The sequence below is a fragment of the Camellia sinensis genome, chromosome 11, assembly GCF_055761805.1.
Source record: "Camellia sinensis isolate YWXY chromosome 11, ASM5576180v1, whole genome shotgun sequence".
NCBI classification, from domain to species: Eukaryota; Viridiplantae; Streptophyta; class Magnoliopsida; order Ericales; family Theaceae; genus Camellia; species Camellia sinensis.
The window spans coordinates 106,741,531-106,757,574 of record NC_138971.1 but is presented as its reverse complement, the minus strand read 5'-3'; the positions used below and the strand labels follow the sequence as shown (position 1 = coordinate 106,757,574).

Sequence of the window (16,044 nt, the reverse complement as noted above, 5' to 3'; positions counted from 1 at the left end):
AGAGAAACTTTAGCAAGCCAAGCTAGCATTTCATTTTACTGTATCTATAGTTGAAGTTCCTGATGGAGTCTCTTGCCACTAAGAAGCCCCATGCTATTTTTATCCCTTTCCCAGCCCAGGGACATGTTAACCCAATGATGCAACTAGCAAAGCTTCTTCACTCAAGAGGCTTCTATATCACCTTTGTTAATACTGAGTTCAACCATAGCCGTTTGGTCCAGTCCAGGGGTCCCAACTCGGTGAAGGACTCGCCTTTTTTTAAGTTCCAAACCATTCCTGATGGGGTGCCACCATCTAACCCTAATGCCACCCAAAGTGTCACTTCCCTCTTGTATTATACTCAGAAACACAGTCTGGCCCCACTTCGCGATCTGATCAGAAAGCTCAACTCTCTGGAGGATTCGCCTCCGGTTAGTGTAGTTATTTCTGATGGAATCATGAGCTTTGCTATTGAGGTGGCAGAGGAACTGGGCATACCAGAGTTTCAATTCTGGACTGCTTCCTCATGTGGGTTCATGGCCTATCTTCAGTTTGTGGAGCTTCCCAAAAGAGGCATTTTTCCTTTGAAAGGTATAGTCCGGTTCATCTACGATTAATTTGTATAGTAAGTTATGAAATATAATTCTTTGATTGGTTAAAAAATTGTGGACATGTAAGTGTAAAATTTAAGAGTCCAGGTTCATCAATGGCTAATTTGTGGACATGCAAGTGTGGGCACATTACTGATACGTCAATAAGTCAATAAGGCAAAAGTTCTTTTTAAAAAGTAAGATACTAGTATAGTCGGCCACATCTATAAAATATATTTTTATAATTTATAATAGTACGTAGATGATATATAATAATTAAAAAATTAAATGGAAAAATAATCAAAATATTTTTGCAATGGTCAAAAAAAGAACCCTAAGTATTTTTTAATTTTGATAATTCTAAAAATATTCTATATTTTAAAAAAAAAAATTAGAAATAAACTCAACATAATATTTCTAGTACTTTTATATTTAAAAAAAAAATTTGACATTTATGTCTTGAAGTACCTACAAAAGTACTTAAAATATAAAAGTACTAGAAATATTTGTTTTTTTTAATTTGTTTTCTTTTCTTTCCTTTTCTGTTTGTTTGATTGGTTGCTCGCCAATCTTGGGCTGTGTGCTTGTATATGGGTTTGCTCTTCGGTGCCAACTTAGTTGGGATTGTTGAGTTTAGCTTTGATGCTCGTTGCACCTCCCATCCTTATTGTTGCAAGCTTTGTGCAAGTTTCAGCTATTTCATTTATAAAATTTTCTTTTGTTGATAAAAAAAAAAAAAAAGTACTTAAAATATATCTATCCCATACACAAAACGTATCCATTCCATACTTACCCCTTTACTCATGTTGTACCAAAGTCATACCTAAAGTATTTCCCGTATGTAGTATGCATGTGACATATCGATACCCATGCCCCATACCAGTATTGTATACATACGATAATATTTTTGGAGTGGCCATACTTTATAATTCAAGTATTGTTGACGTACAAAATGCTTCAACATTTCACTGGCCAAATACGATGAAAAGATTCTAGACATCTTACTTTTGTTGCATCTTTGAAAGTATTTGGTGTCTTCTTATTTCATGAGACTTGAGATCATGGTTTTTCATTGATTGCTGTATGTATTTTTCATGAAAATGAGAATATGCTGTACATGCCATTTTACTTTTAACAAGTTGTATGAAATGATTTAGCAAATACTGTCATTCGTTTCACAGATGAGAACGACATCACTAATGGCTATCTCAACACTCTGCTAGACTGGATACCAGGAATGAAAAACATGCGAATGAAGGACATGCCGAGCTTTGTCAGAAGTACAAACCCTAACGATATCGCCTTCAACAGATGGTTAGAAGAGGCACAAAACAATTTAAAATCCCATGCAATTGTATTCAATGCATTCAGCGAATTTGAGCATGAGGTTTTGGAGGCAGTCACATCTATATTCCCTCGCATATACACCGTTGGCCCCCTCTCACTGCTTTGCAAAAGCTTGCCAGAGAATGAAGTGAACTCCAGAAGGTCAAGCCTGTGGAAAGAGAGCAATGAATGCACTGATTGGCTTGACAAGCAAGGGCCCAACTCAGTAGTTTATGTTAACTTCGGTAGCATTGCTGTCATGAGTGACAAGCATTTGGAAGAATTTGCATGGGGGCTTGCGAATAGCGGGTACCCATTTTTATGGATTGTCAGATCTGATCTTGTGATGGGTGAGTCAACAATGTTGCCAGAACCATTCGTTCAGGAGACTAAGGATAGGTGTTTGATAGCGAGTTGGTGCCCACAAGATCAAGTTCTGTCTCATCCATCAATTGGAGTGTTTTTGACTCACATCGGGTGGAACTCTACATTGGAAGGCGTTTGTGGAGGGGTGCCAATGATTTGTTGGCCATTTTTTGCAGAGCAACAAGTGAACTGTAGGTATGCTTGCACCACATGGGGGATAGGTGTGGAGATCGAGCACGATGTGAAGCGAGAACAAGTTCAAGATCTTGTTAGCAAAATACTTGAAGGAGAGGAAGGAAAGAAGCTGAGGAACAAGGCCATGGATTGGAAGAAGAAAGCCGAAGCTGCAGTGATTGAAGGTGGGTCTTCTTATAATAATTTCAATCTACTTGTGGAGGAGCTTCTACAAATGTCTTTGAATCATCGCAAACAATGTGGGTGAAACATCATCTCGAGCCTTCACTAGCTTGCTTCTGCATAAGTTTGCTAAAATTAGTACTAAGGCCTTGTTTGGTAAGTTGGCTTATTTAGTTTTTGGCTATTTTAGTAGATTAAAATAGTTGTGGTTGGAAGATGATTGAATTTTTTTATAGTTGGATGTAATGTGCGTGAGAAAAAAAAAAAAAATTATGAATTTGATATGACATTTTGTCTTATTGACTATTTTATTTTATTTTATTATTATTTTTTTTGTTGTGAATTTTAGCCCCAAAAAAAAAAAAAAAATCATTTCCCAAACACCCCCTAATTATCACATATGTTAAGCTGGGTTAAATATTATACTGGTCCAAAGTATGAGGTTAATTAGTGACATTTTAATCTTTGATATTTCAATTCACTACAAGAAATGACACTTTTGGCAACTAAATTTTTAGTCGCCAAAGGTCAAGTTTTAATCACCGAAAGTTTTTAGCGACTAAAAATATTTTGGTTGCCAAATTGGTCATTGACTAATTGTCAGGAAAGGTATTGGCGACTAAATGTTTTTTAGTCGCCAAAAATCATAAATTAGCAACTAAAGTCGCCAAAAGTTTTGAAATAAAATTAATTTTAGTTTTCAGCAGCACAAATTTTTAGTTGTGGATAAGTTTTAGTCACAATATTACTACATTTAGGGACCAAAGAATTTAGTCGCCAAATTTTTATTTTTTTCATTTTATTTTATTTTTTGCTACTAATTATTTAGTCACCCAAAGTCTCATTATTTTTGACTACTAAATATTTAGTCACAAAAAAATTTATTTTTTCATCTAATTTTTTTAGCTACTAAGCTATTTAGTCGCAAAAAGTCTCATTTATTTTTAGCTACTAAATGTTTAGTCGCCAAAAGAAATTATTTTCAATTTATTTTTTTAATTACTAAACTATTTAGTCACCAAAAATCTTTGATTTATTTCTAGCTACCAAATATTTAGTCTTTAAAAATATTGATTTCCTTTTGAGCTATCAATTGATTGGTCGCCAAGAAGTTTACTTTCTTTTTTTTTTTTTTTTAAACTACTAAACGATTAGTCACCAAAAACTTTATTTAGTGTTTTTTTTATTATTATTAATTTCTTCACAACCTTTATTTATTTTGTGTAACATGTATACAAATAAAACCATACATATACCTGTTTCTATTTCACTTTCAACCATCTAAAAATTTGGTCTTTTAATGTCAAATTCTATACAAACTAAATATAATCCATTCTAAAATAATAATTCCATACAAACAAAGAATCATACAAAAATCATGTCCTCCGTACATAAAAAAGAAATATCCACTAATAATCTATACCAGGCCAATAGTAATATGTTTCATTCCAAAAGTAATCTCCACCTTGGATCCAAAGTCATTGCGTCTCCACCTCTCATTGTGCTGCAACATTTGATCCTTAATCGGAGGAAGAGAGTTTGGGCTGATCCCAAATCCTCTTAAATATCCCTTCTTCCCAAGTACCTATCTTGATATTTTCTCTTGCGTCATCGGTGTTCCATATTGGGAAGACTTGTCCCACACCCTCGCCTGAAATCTCCTCGTCATTGACAAATATAAATAAACTAGTAAGATAAATTTACAAAACACTCCAACAAAGATTCAAAGACTTCTCAAAGTCATCATATAAAAGGAACACAACTCACCAAAAGAACAATTTAAATATATGTTCTAAGGGGTTGACATTCTTGGTAAGAAATCATCGTGGAAACATTAAGTTGAGGTGGCATGTTAGTACACTATTGGAGTAACTAAATAAAATTTTATGAATGACATTCATGTTCCAAAAAATTTTAGATGAAAGTAAACTAACAAGAGTGTAGGATTTTTCTAACCAAGGGTAGGCAAATGACATATGGTAGTAGAAAGTAGAATCAAAACCAAAAACAGCGAGAAAAAAAACATATATAACATAGAAAAATCAGGGAAAAAACATATACCATATATAAAATTACAAGTCTTTAAGACTTAGAAAACAGGGAATCAAAATAACAGAGGAACAAACAATTGTGAAAGCAAAGGACATATAGTATGGACATAGACATAAACCAAGGCAAGCAATTTATCATCATGTGTCTCACTTTTAATTTTTTTATTTAACCATCCAATATGCTCCTAATGTCACCAAGGGAAAAAAAAAAGAAGGCAAACCATAGCTAAATTTAAAGATATTTGAGAATAGAAGATTTGGACACCTAAAGAGAATCAATAGAAGAGAGAACCAATCAAACATTTTAGATTCTTGTTTATTCTTTGCTGGCAACGTTAGAATAGATAGTTATGCTATAAAAAAAAATATGCATTCTAATTTGTCAAGCGAATGTTATTCCTAACTTTTATCCTAGAAATAGCCCAGCCATATAGCTCAAACATGTCATACTCGTGCACTTCAATTCGAAGTACAGCAAATTCAGGAATGGTCAATGGGAAAGTGAACTCTTCATCCCAAACAGGTGTCCAATTGTCCTCTTTTGTGTCTTTGTTTTCTTCATTGTCTCATCGGCAGGCACTCCGGCAATCCCAACATGCTCGATAGATTTGACTCATAAATACATACAGCAAATATTTGAAGTAACTTTATGACCTATCTTTACATGAACTAAACTTTGTTTTAATCAATGTTAGCCATTGAAATATAAACCAAGTAGTGTCATGACTACATTGGTTGAGGAAGGCTATATAACTTACCCTAGTGTAGAAATCAGGTGGTGAATACAAATCAAAATGAGTTTGTTTAAAATCGAAGTGCCATCCATCACCCATATATACTTTCACCTGCAGGTAACTTAAAGCATCTTAGAAATTATATAGATGGAAGGAAATGTAACTATATTTGCTTTTAGTGGTGTGAGACCTTTAAAGTTTTCTTCACTGGCAACTTTGCTTTAGGATTAAATGCCTCATTATGTGGTCTGCTGCTCATTAAAAGATCAGGCTTCTTCACATAACCACACCCTCCATTTGATCTAAACATCCGTGCATCAACCATAGTGCTCTACCATATCCCTGAAAGTGAAGCAGTGGGACGAGTTGATCTTTCAACCGGAAAATTACACCAGGCATTTCTTCTAAAATTAGAAAATTTGTATTTATCCAGCGGTTATGTTATATAGAATGCATATTCTTACATATTTTTACAAATTACACATAATATTAGTATGTATTTATCCCTTACTTTCCATTTTCAATGATGTCAATTTGTCAAATTTTGTATTCAGTCAGCTTTTTGGTTATACTAGCAAAATACAGATGTAATTACTCTGGCATGGGTGCAAACTAAACAACACGTAAAGTGAAGTTTACTTAACATGGAATGCTAGTGAATTGTTAAACAAAAGTATACTTTCACTTAACATGAATAATTAATCGTAAATGCAACATATGTACTTACAAGATTATAAATACAATTAGAAATCTACGCAGTTAACTATGACGAGCGATGTCATAAAGTACGAAACTTGTTCAAAGGAAACCATGAACATCATTATTTGGCTATGTACATAAGCAAAAGTTATATCTAGTGTGATAAATACTTTAGTATGTGCGAAGTATAAATGTCACCGAAAAACAATTGGCCTATAAGTACTTTATAATGTAAATGTATGAAGGTGGCTTTATTGTAAACTCTAATTAATTAAACATGCATATATTCAAAGCATAATCCTAAACTCCTTGTACAAAATCTATCATAAAATTCTGACATAGCAGGGGCTTTAAATAAAGACGGGCATCACTATCTTAAGTCGAGACTCATGGTAGTCACCTCCCTAAAAGTAATTACCCTCTTTGAAAGAGAGATAGAGAGAAACAGTACTAGAAAAAAAAAATATAAGAAGCGCAATTTCAGGGGATTACTGCAATGAGACATGTTGAGGAGATCATAATACGACAATTCAAAGGCTTACAGATTTGGAAATTAATCACATACCCTCCATGAAGAACATTCACATTATCTCTCGACGAATTAGGCCATAAAGCTCTATCTCCCTCACACCTCTTTTCAATGCCTTAATGATTGGGACATCACTGCAATCACTGCTGAGCTGGTTTCCAGTCAAGTAAGAATTGTGCCCTGTGTAGATGAAGTTATGGGACAATGGAGCAATCATGTCATGTTGAACCTGAAATGATTAAAATATTTCTTGTTAACAAGTGCAGACATAGTGAATGGAATAGTATGACAACTACATAATAATACATTATGTTTATGATGCGCATTGCGCACCAGTAAACAAGATTACAAAGAAAATTTGGTGCTTCAATGAACGTTACGTAAAATTGTGAACATGATATAATTATCACCAACATGTGGTTGTTAACCACTTCCAAACTCTCCTGTTTAGGTAACAAAATCTTTCGTGTATTTCACAAAGTCACTAATGTAATTAGCTTCATTAACAAAATTATATGCAAATTTCACCTCACTCAAGTGACTTGCATAATCAGTACATGTATACGCCTCAAATGGGGTTCTGAATGTTGCCACTAAAAAACAAAAAAAAAAGGTGGCAGAACCCTAAAAGGTCCTGTAGTGAACTGAAAACAAAAAGATTTTGACAAATATAGCTGAATTCTTTAACACGCTTGTTTTGGTGGCTAAATTGAGCCCATTCCATTTTTGCCCCCCATACAACCACTATAGTTTCAATTTCTCCCTATTCTTTCTACTTGCGAAAAAAAGAACAAATCTGGACTCACTATTTTTCCCCCTTTTTTTTCCTCAATATTTCCTTCAATAAAACTCTTGAACTCCAATTAGTACTTTGTTTGGCTGCTGAGAAATAACAAACAATGGAAAAAGTGGAAAATTCAACAGACAAATTAATCTAACCTAGAAGTTAACTCTCAGATTTCCAAATTTACATTTCTATCTGAAAAATGAAAAAATTTGGATACCTCAGATTCGGGTTGAAATCGACAGGAAAGAGGAAGTGGTGGAAATCATCGAGAGTGAGAGTGTGCCTTGGGAATTTGGCAATATGGTGTCGTTTATGGAGGATCTGTTCCACTATGCGCTCAGCGTCGGCGATCGTGACACCTGCTTCACCCTGAACCTCCGGCAGGAACCGCCGGATCTGCTCCGCCGTCATGTTGACTCCACTTGTCGAATACTTGTTGAACGCTTCCTTGACGTCCGGCGGTGGATCCGCCTCCGTGACCTTGAATCTCCTCGTGAAGCGCACACATGTGGCGAGAGAGACACCAGTGGAGGACGGAGGAGGATCATCAACGGCAGTGGCGATCTACGGCGGTGGCGGTGGCGGTGGTCTGCCGTCAAGGCCGGTCCCGAGATTTAGGGGGTTTAAGACGCATTTTGGAAATGGAATTTTGGAAATGGAGGCTTCTTGCATTGAAAATAAAAAAAAGTTTATGGTAAAATGATAAGTTATAAATTTTTTTTATTTGTTTGTAATAAAAAAAAAAATTTACTTGCATATATAATCATTAAAATTATAAAAAAAAATAATTTAATAAAAAAAAATTAGGATAAAAAAATTAAGAGAAAATTATTCAATTAAAACTGATAAAGATCTAGGTAAAAAAATTATGATAAAATTATTTATTCTACTAAAATCTAATACATAAAGAAGGTATAAAAAAAATTAAGGTCCATATATTGTATGTATTGTTTTTCTTGGGCCCAAACACTTTTTTTTTAATATATATTTTCATTTTAATAAATATGGGTCAAACTACACTTATAAATAAATATGGGCTAAACTATATATATGAACCCAATAAAATATTTTGGGCCCTTTAAATTGATCCTAAACTTAAAAAAAAAAAACATTGGACCTATAATATTTTATTAAATTTGGGAGCCCTATTTTTTGACTAAAATTTTGAGGCCTAAGGCATAGACCTTACTGGCCTAAGGCATAAACCTTACTGGCCTTAGGGCAAGGCCGGCCCTGTCTGCAGTGAGGTAGGGTGAGGTTTGGTGGTGAAGGAGAATCTGTGTGTGAGAGGTTTGAACAAATTGTTGCGTGTAAACAGAGAACAGGGGAAAACTTGTTTAGATAACTGAATTAGAGAAAAATGGGGAAAAATTGAGAGAAACAAAGAGAAATTTTTCTTATAACTCTCATTTTTAATTTTTTCAAAAGTGGAGAAATTGAGAGAAAAAAGAAACTAATATTTTTATAATATCAATTTTGTTTATGTAAAAATAAAAGAAAAAAAATGATTGAAAGTATAGAAATGTTATTTTGGTAATATAATATACAATAATTTCTTTGTTTTCTCTTATGAAATTTAACCAAATAAGAATGAGAGAAATCATAATCATTTCTTTTCTTTTATTTCTTACTTATCCAAACAAGAAAGAGAGAAATCACAATAATTTTTTTTTTTTTTTATCTTATAACTTAAGTAATCATTTCTTTTCTTTTCTTTCCTAAATTCCCAAATATAAGTGATTTCCTCTTAAAAAAATTTCACCTTCAGCAACAAAATTCATTTTTTGTCACAAAATTTTAATATATAACGGCTGAATTTTTTGATAGCCAAATCTCAGTCAGCGACGACTAAAATATTAGTCGCCAAAAGTACTAATTTGACGACTAATTTTTTTTTGTTGGAAAAAATGAATATACGACGATCAATAATTTTTTTTAGTCACCAAAACTTAACATTTTCCAACAAAAATGTTTGGTCGCAAAAGAGTAACCATAAAAACATCACCGTTATTTGGCGACTAAATTTTCTTGTGTCAACAAAAACTATTACACGACGACTAAAAAAATTAGTTGCCTAAACTATAGACTAACGGAGACAAATATATTTTTTAGTCGCGAAAAATGTCACTTTTGGTGACTAAAAAAAAATTTAGTCGCCAATAACTAATACATCTCGACTAAAAAATTTTAGTGGCTATACCTTAAACCAACACCGACTAATACATTTTTTAGTCCCAAAAGTGACATTTTTGGCAAACTAAATTCCTTTTAGTTGTCAAATTTGATCGCCAAAAGTTTAAATTCTTGTTGTGATTGCGTAATTTGATTCCCAACTTATTTAATCATATTTAAATGGTTCCTAACACCGCTTTCATCCAATTTCGATAACAGAAGCAAGGGTACTTTGTCTGATTTGGACGGAAATGGTGTTGGTGACTATTTTAAAAACAATTTGAACAAGTTAAAGACAGAACAATTTGACTATTTCATCCAAATGAACTATTGGAGATGAAAATGAAATGACCGCATACATTGAGACGGAACCCTATTAAGTTATGAGGGGGAAAAAAACCTATGAAGTTACGTTTTTGTCACATACAAAATAATAAAAGATAGAAGTTATCTATGTAAAATGTTGAAGCAAAGTGGGTATGTAATTTGTCTAAAGATATTTTAGACCTAGTAAATAAACTTCTTCTTGTGTGCATTCAATTCTAGTACAAGACTTCTTCCTCTCAGTTTGTGTTGTTCCAATGGGATTCTCAATCCTAACCCAGCTAGCTAAGGTGACATGATTTTTTTCTTCTCTTTTTAAATACCTTATTTACTCTTTCAATACAAACCAAAACACTAAATTCATTTTGTTGACAACCTATTACTAGGCTACTGTTGCAACTAGAAAAGAATAACCAGATGAATGCTAAAAATTAATAAGAGAATTTTCAAGATGAATGTGGTACTAGAGAACCTTATATCATCATCAATTTATTTTATTTTATTTTTTTGGTCTGGTATGCATCGTCACGCATGAAAACATATGAGTTTGCTTATAATTTGGTTGGTTTTTGCAAGTTCACACATAATTGAATCACTAGAGCCATTAATTCTTCTTCATACATTCATTTTATATAGCAAGCACAATCTTTCTACAATCCGATTCAGTTTGTTTGATATGGATGCATATGAAGAAATTTACTATAAGAGCATTGTGACAATGATCAATTATGGATTGTAATATTGTACTGGATTGGTTTTGTCCTCCTTTCATTATCAATTTTTTATCTTGAATATTTCATTTTATATATCTAATAATGATCATCCCATTTCTTGATAGAAATGACTCAAAGTACAAAAATGTCTCCTTTTCATTTCTACCTATTACATGTACCCCCTCTCTAAAATTTGAATTTTCAACAAGTCAATTTACATTCAACCAAAAAAATAGAGGGATTTCATTAGAATCGAAGGGATTTCACACAATCGAAGGGGAAGAGTTAACAATGATTTTGCCTAATGTTTGGGGATGACATACTGACTAAGGTAAGTTGTTGTTGTTGTTATTTATTTTTATATTTTTTTTGGGCTTATTACACTTTCTAATTTGGCCCGAAAAAGAATAATTCCATTGTGGACTAGAAATTTACGTGATTTGCTAGAAGTACAATTGTGATACGGTGGCAGAGATGAGTGCAGAGAGGTTGATGATGATGCTCTAACCCCCTATGTTGATTCCTTCTATTGTGCATATTGATTTGATTACTCCTGAAAATTCGACATCGACTTCTAACTTTAAATATTAAATTCAGACAAGTAAGTAGTTGAATATATGATAGACGACTAACAATTTAAAAATAAAATCTATACCACTTCCCGCTTTCTCACTCTAAAATAATGTCCTACTCCAGTAGTACTCCTCTCTCTACTTTACCACCAATCCTCCTCTTTAGAACCCCATCTCTCTTTATTGTGAGCTCTCTTTATTATAAAGTTCAATTTCTCTATAGTTTGAATCTCAAACTGAGGAGTCCAATCTCAAGCCAAATTGCGTTACATCAATATTTTTTACAAATGTAAGGTTCAAATGTGACCAACTTGACCACCACACACAAATCCAAATTTAAATTCGATAAAAAAAAAAATTTGACTCAATATTAAATGGATCAATCAATTTTGAGTGATGGAAAAATTATACTTTCAAGTTATTAAAAAAAAAATGATATTATCTCACTTAATGCTTGGGATTGGACCTCTTCAATTCGGAACTTGAGAATAGATCGTTCTATTTCTATATTAAAGCTCACAAAATGCTCCCATACAAATGGCATATAGATTCTATAGTGTTGAAAGCCTCTCCAAGTTTATGATGATGCAAAATATATCCAAACCCAACACCATCGATCCTTGCAATATTCAAATCAATGAGGGTCCAAAATTAAATTGATGGAACATAAGTTTTGTTCCATTAATCTCACTGTTGGCTTTTTTGACTTTTGAAGGTTAATAATGTAAATTTAAACATGCCAGCAAGGATCAATCAGTCCTTACAGAATTTTAATTACCAACCAATTATCAGACGATTGTGTTGAAGTTCTTTTAGCCTCAATGAAGAGAACTTTTACTGGTAGCTTGTTTTAGAAACAATTTATAAGAAATAACAAGTACAGAACAATTTAGAAATTGAATTTCATTGAGTAAACAGGAACTTACAATGAAATGACCCAGTCTTGAAAAGGTTTACTGCAACGACTATTTGAGACTACTTCTAGGAAATGAAGTGCAGTACAGGAATTGAAATGCTGAAATGTAAAGAACTGGAAATGTAAAATTGGAAAGAAATATGAAGTAAATAAACTGGTCTATGGATCTGAGTCTGGGTCTTTATAATGTAGCCATGAATGTCTATTTATAGGCAAATATTTATAGGAAAAAACTTCCACCAATAACTACCTAATAATCACCTAAAACTACTCACTCTTCCATCTTCATTCCCACAATGCCATATATCCTTCCATGTCCTCATAACTTCTTTTAACCTCTAATTTATGCTCTATGTTCTCCACTTTGTCCTCTATGTTCGTCCACATTATGCTCCACGAGCCTCCACATTCTCCATCATTTATTCATATTTCATAACTTCTCATAACCTCCAAATGAGTAACAAGATGCCACATGTCTTGCAATTATATAAATAATAAAAATTGTAGATTTATGTGTTGACATTACCCCACGCGGCCATTAAAAATGATGTTTGATTGAATTTTTGAAGGGCCAAACCAAGCTCATGACTAATCTAAGCAACAAAGTGCTTTGAATAATATCAACATAGTGCTTTGAATGATATAATAGCACGAATAAAGTGCTTCAAATGACCATGAAATTATGACTAGATGTCTCGAATTATATATATGCCTTGAAGGGATATTATATTTGTACTTCGAATCAGCATCAATTCGTTGAAGGAAATAAAACAATTTTATTTTACTCGTACTTCAAACACTTAGAAAACTTGGAACCTTTTGAAGTAGGTTGATGTTGCTTGCATTTAAAATCATTCAAAACCTCATATTCTTAAGGCAAAGCCAATGATTCACCTTAACAAGTTGTACACATGCTAAATAACAAGCTTCGAATGTGGTATAAAGGACCAAAAATCTTTATTGTCTAAGTGTTTATAAATGACCAAATTCATCATTCGAAGGTCTTGCGAAAAAACTTCAAAGGATAACCTCATATTTTTAAGGCAAAGCCAATGATTCACCTTAGCAAGCTGTTACACATGCTAAATAACTAGCTTCGAAGGTGGTATAAAGGACCAAAATCATCATTCGAAGGTCGAAGGTGCCGCCGACAAAGAATGAATTACATCCTTGGAAATACTCGGCAAAGCTTCGAAGGTTCACAACCACCAATTTTGTTTCTTCAAAGTTGTTGTTGAGGCAAGACAGAGTGCTTTGAAGCTTACAAAATTATGGCAAAAGGGCTTTCGAAGCAACTTTTGGCCAACTTCGAAGGTTCACAACCACCAATATTGTTTCTTCGAAGCTGTTGTTGATGCAAGATGGAGTGCTTCGAAGCTTACAAAATTATGGCAAAAAGGCTTTCGAAGCAAGTTTTGGCCAACATTGTGGTTATTCAATTTTTGTATGTTCTAGTTCACACATAATTAATGAAAATATTAATTTTATGCTTCAAATCAATTATTAATTCTCCGAATACACCAAAACCGTTGTTCTTCGAGCTAACTTTTGTAGAATACTAGTTACATTTTCATGTAACAAATGGCTATAAAAATGTTTATTAATAAAGCCACTAATTATCATGCCAAAAATAGGCATTATTTGACTATTACTTAATTGCCATTTTACATATATTTGAAGGGAGATACACATTTCGAAAGCCTTCTCGTTCCATGTTACATTTCGAAGGTGTTTATTAATGACAAAACCGCCATTCAAAAGTCACATATGTTACTAAAGGATCAAAGTCGTCCTTCAAGAGTGCTTACGACATCTCTTCGAACCAAATCCAAAGAGTTGGATTAACAACCCTCACATGTTCTTAATAACATGCTTTGAAGTGTCTTGGGACATGCTTCGAAGGTAACCACAAAACCAAATGTGATGGTTTTATGGATCAACTAATAACCATATTTTTGGCCTAATATATTGCAATAACGAAATATTATTTGTTAGCCATTCCATCAAAGTCAATGTTTGATGTGATCCACAAATCCAAAATGGATTTTAAACAACAAAAGTCATGGTATAGTGTGACCATGAAAATTCGTACTTTTTGACGCTTTGAAAAATGTCAAAAATTTTGAATTCATGAACAGTGGCTTGTTCATTATTCTTGACCATGTTTGGTTTAAAAATATGACTTTCGCCGAATTGATTTTCATAATTATTTGGCAAAGTGGGTTGTTTTTCCATGTTAGCCACTAATGGCTTATGAAAATCCCCAATGTATGTTATTTTCATGACTTAACTCTCTAAAAATTGGTTTTTGAACCCCCCGAGCCATGCATGGAACATCCTTCTTAGCCAAATTTGGCTCAAGAACATGCTCTTTCGTTATGTTAATTTCATAATTTGGCTCTTTAAAAATGGGCTCCTGAACCCCCCGAGCCATTAATGAAATCAACTCTTTGCTTTTACTATTTTCAACTATGAAACATTCTGAAAAAATTCACCAATTCCAGCCATTAAAGCCTCAATTAAAGACTTGGTAGTGAGAGTTGACAACTTATCATTTCATTGGCGATTTTCCATATCAAGTTGTTGAATTTCTCCAATTAAATGGTGTCTTTTTTCTTCCACCAAATAATATTGTAAGGGATGAAAGTTTATTTCATCAAGAAAATGGATCTCTTCTTGAAGATCCAAATTTTTCTTTTACGCCAATCTATTTCATTTTGACAAATTTGAATAGCAAAATTCAATTCGTTTGTCATTTCTTCTTTTATGCCTTCTTCAAGGTACTCATTTTCTCCTTATCGTCTATGTCTAGCCATTATAATTGTCCCACTGGGCGTGCCAAAAAATATATGTTGGCTTTTTTGACTTTTGAAGGTTAATAATGTAAATTTAAACGTGTCAGCAAGGATCAATCAGTCCTTACAGAATTTTAATTGCCAATCAATTATCAGACGATTGTGTTAAAGTTCTTTCAGCCTCAATGAAGAGAACTTTTACTGGTGGCTTGTTTTAGAAGCAATTTATAAGAAATAACAAGTACAGAACAATTCAGAAACTGAATTTCATTGAGTAAACAGGAACTTACAATGAAATGACTCAGCCTTGAAAAGTTTTACAATAACAAATACTTGAGATTACTCCTGGGAAATAAAGTGCAGTATAGGAATTGAAATGATGAAATGTAAAGAACTGGAAACGTAAAACTAGAAAGAATATGAAGTGAATAAACTGGTTTCTGGATCTGAGTCTGGGTCCTTACAATGGAGCCATGAATGGCTATCTATAGGCAAATATTTGTAGGAAAAAACTTCCAGCAATAACTGCCTAATAACCACCTAAAACTGCCCACTCTTCCATCTTCATTCCCACAATGCCACATATTCCTCCATGTCTTCATAACTTCTTTTAACCTCCAATTTATGCTCCATGTTCTCCACTTTGTGCTCCATGTTCTTCCACATTATGCTCCATGATCCTCCACATTCTCCATCATCTATTCATATTTCATAACTTTTCATAACCTCCAAATGAGTAGGAGGATGTCACATGTCCTGCAATTATATAAATAATAAAAATTACAGATTTATGGTGCTAACACCCACCCTCTGCTTTTAAATGTTTTTAGTGTCTGTTCGAGGGAGCTTCTCTATGACTAGTGTTGGTTCTCTTTTGAAGCCTCTCTTTTTGGAGTTTTTTTTTTTTACTAGTAAAATTTTAAAATTTAGTATAATTTTTTTTTTTTACTTTTTAGATCTATTTAAATTAGACAAATCTTAAAAAAATAATAATAAAAAAATCAGCTAAACAACTTAAAAGTTGAAAGTTATATAAAGACATTATTTTATCTAAATAAGGGCAAGATGTGCATTATTTAAATTTGAATGACTAGAAACAAAATTTCAAGATTGTTCATTGTGACATGGAAAACA

General features: G+C 33.0%; 1 protein-coding gene and 1 pseudogene across 2 annotated transcripts; one reads left to right on the top strand and one right to left on the bottom strand.

Moving 5' to 3' along the window:
* The first annotated feature begins 62 nt into the window (after positions 1–62).
* On the top strand, positions 63–2,703 carry LOC114294958 (7-deoxyloganetin glucosyltransferase). Its single transcript, XM_028239148.2, has 2 exons — positions 63–570; positions 1,751–2,703. The coding sequence occupies exons 1-2, from the start codon at positions 63–65 to the stop codon at positions 2,701–2,703; spliced, it is 1,461 nt and encodes a 486-aa protein (XP_028094949.2).
* A 1,186-nt stretch (positions 2,704–3,889) lies between these two features.
* Positions 3,890–8,081, bottom strand: LOC114294957 (phosphoinositide phospholipase C 5-like; annotated as a pseudogene). Its single transcript, XR_014344593.1, has 6 exons — positions 7,636–8,081; positions 7,482–7,488; positions 6,645–6,860; positions 5,594–5,774; positions 5,428–5,514; positions 3,890–5,267 (listed from the first exon to the last, which is right to left on the bottom strand). The product of XR_014344593.1 is annotated as a phosphoinositide phospholipase C 5-like (transcript).
* Positions 8,082–16,044: the final 7,963 nt, after the last annotated feature.

What these genes read in the sequence shown, in the direction of transcription:
- LOC114294958 (XM_028239148.2), top strand. Translation starts at nt 63, where the DNA reads ATGGAGTCTCTTGCCACTAAGAAGCCCCATGCTATTTTTATCCCTTTC. An exon ending in AGGCATTTTTCCTTTGAAAG is followed by an intron (nt 571 to 1,750) that starts GTATAGTCCGGT and finishes TTCGTTTCACAG; the next exon opens with ATGAGAACGACATCACTAAT.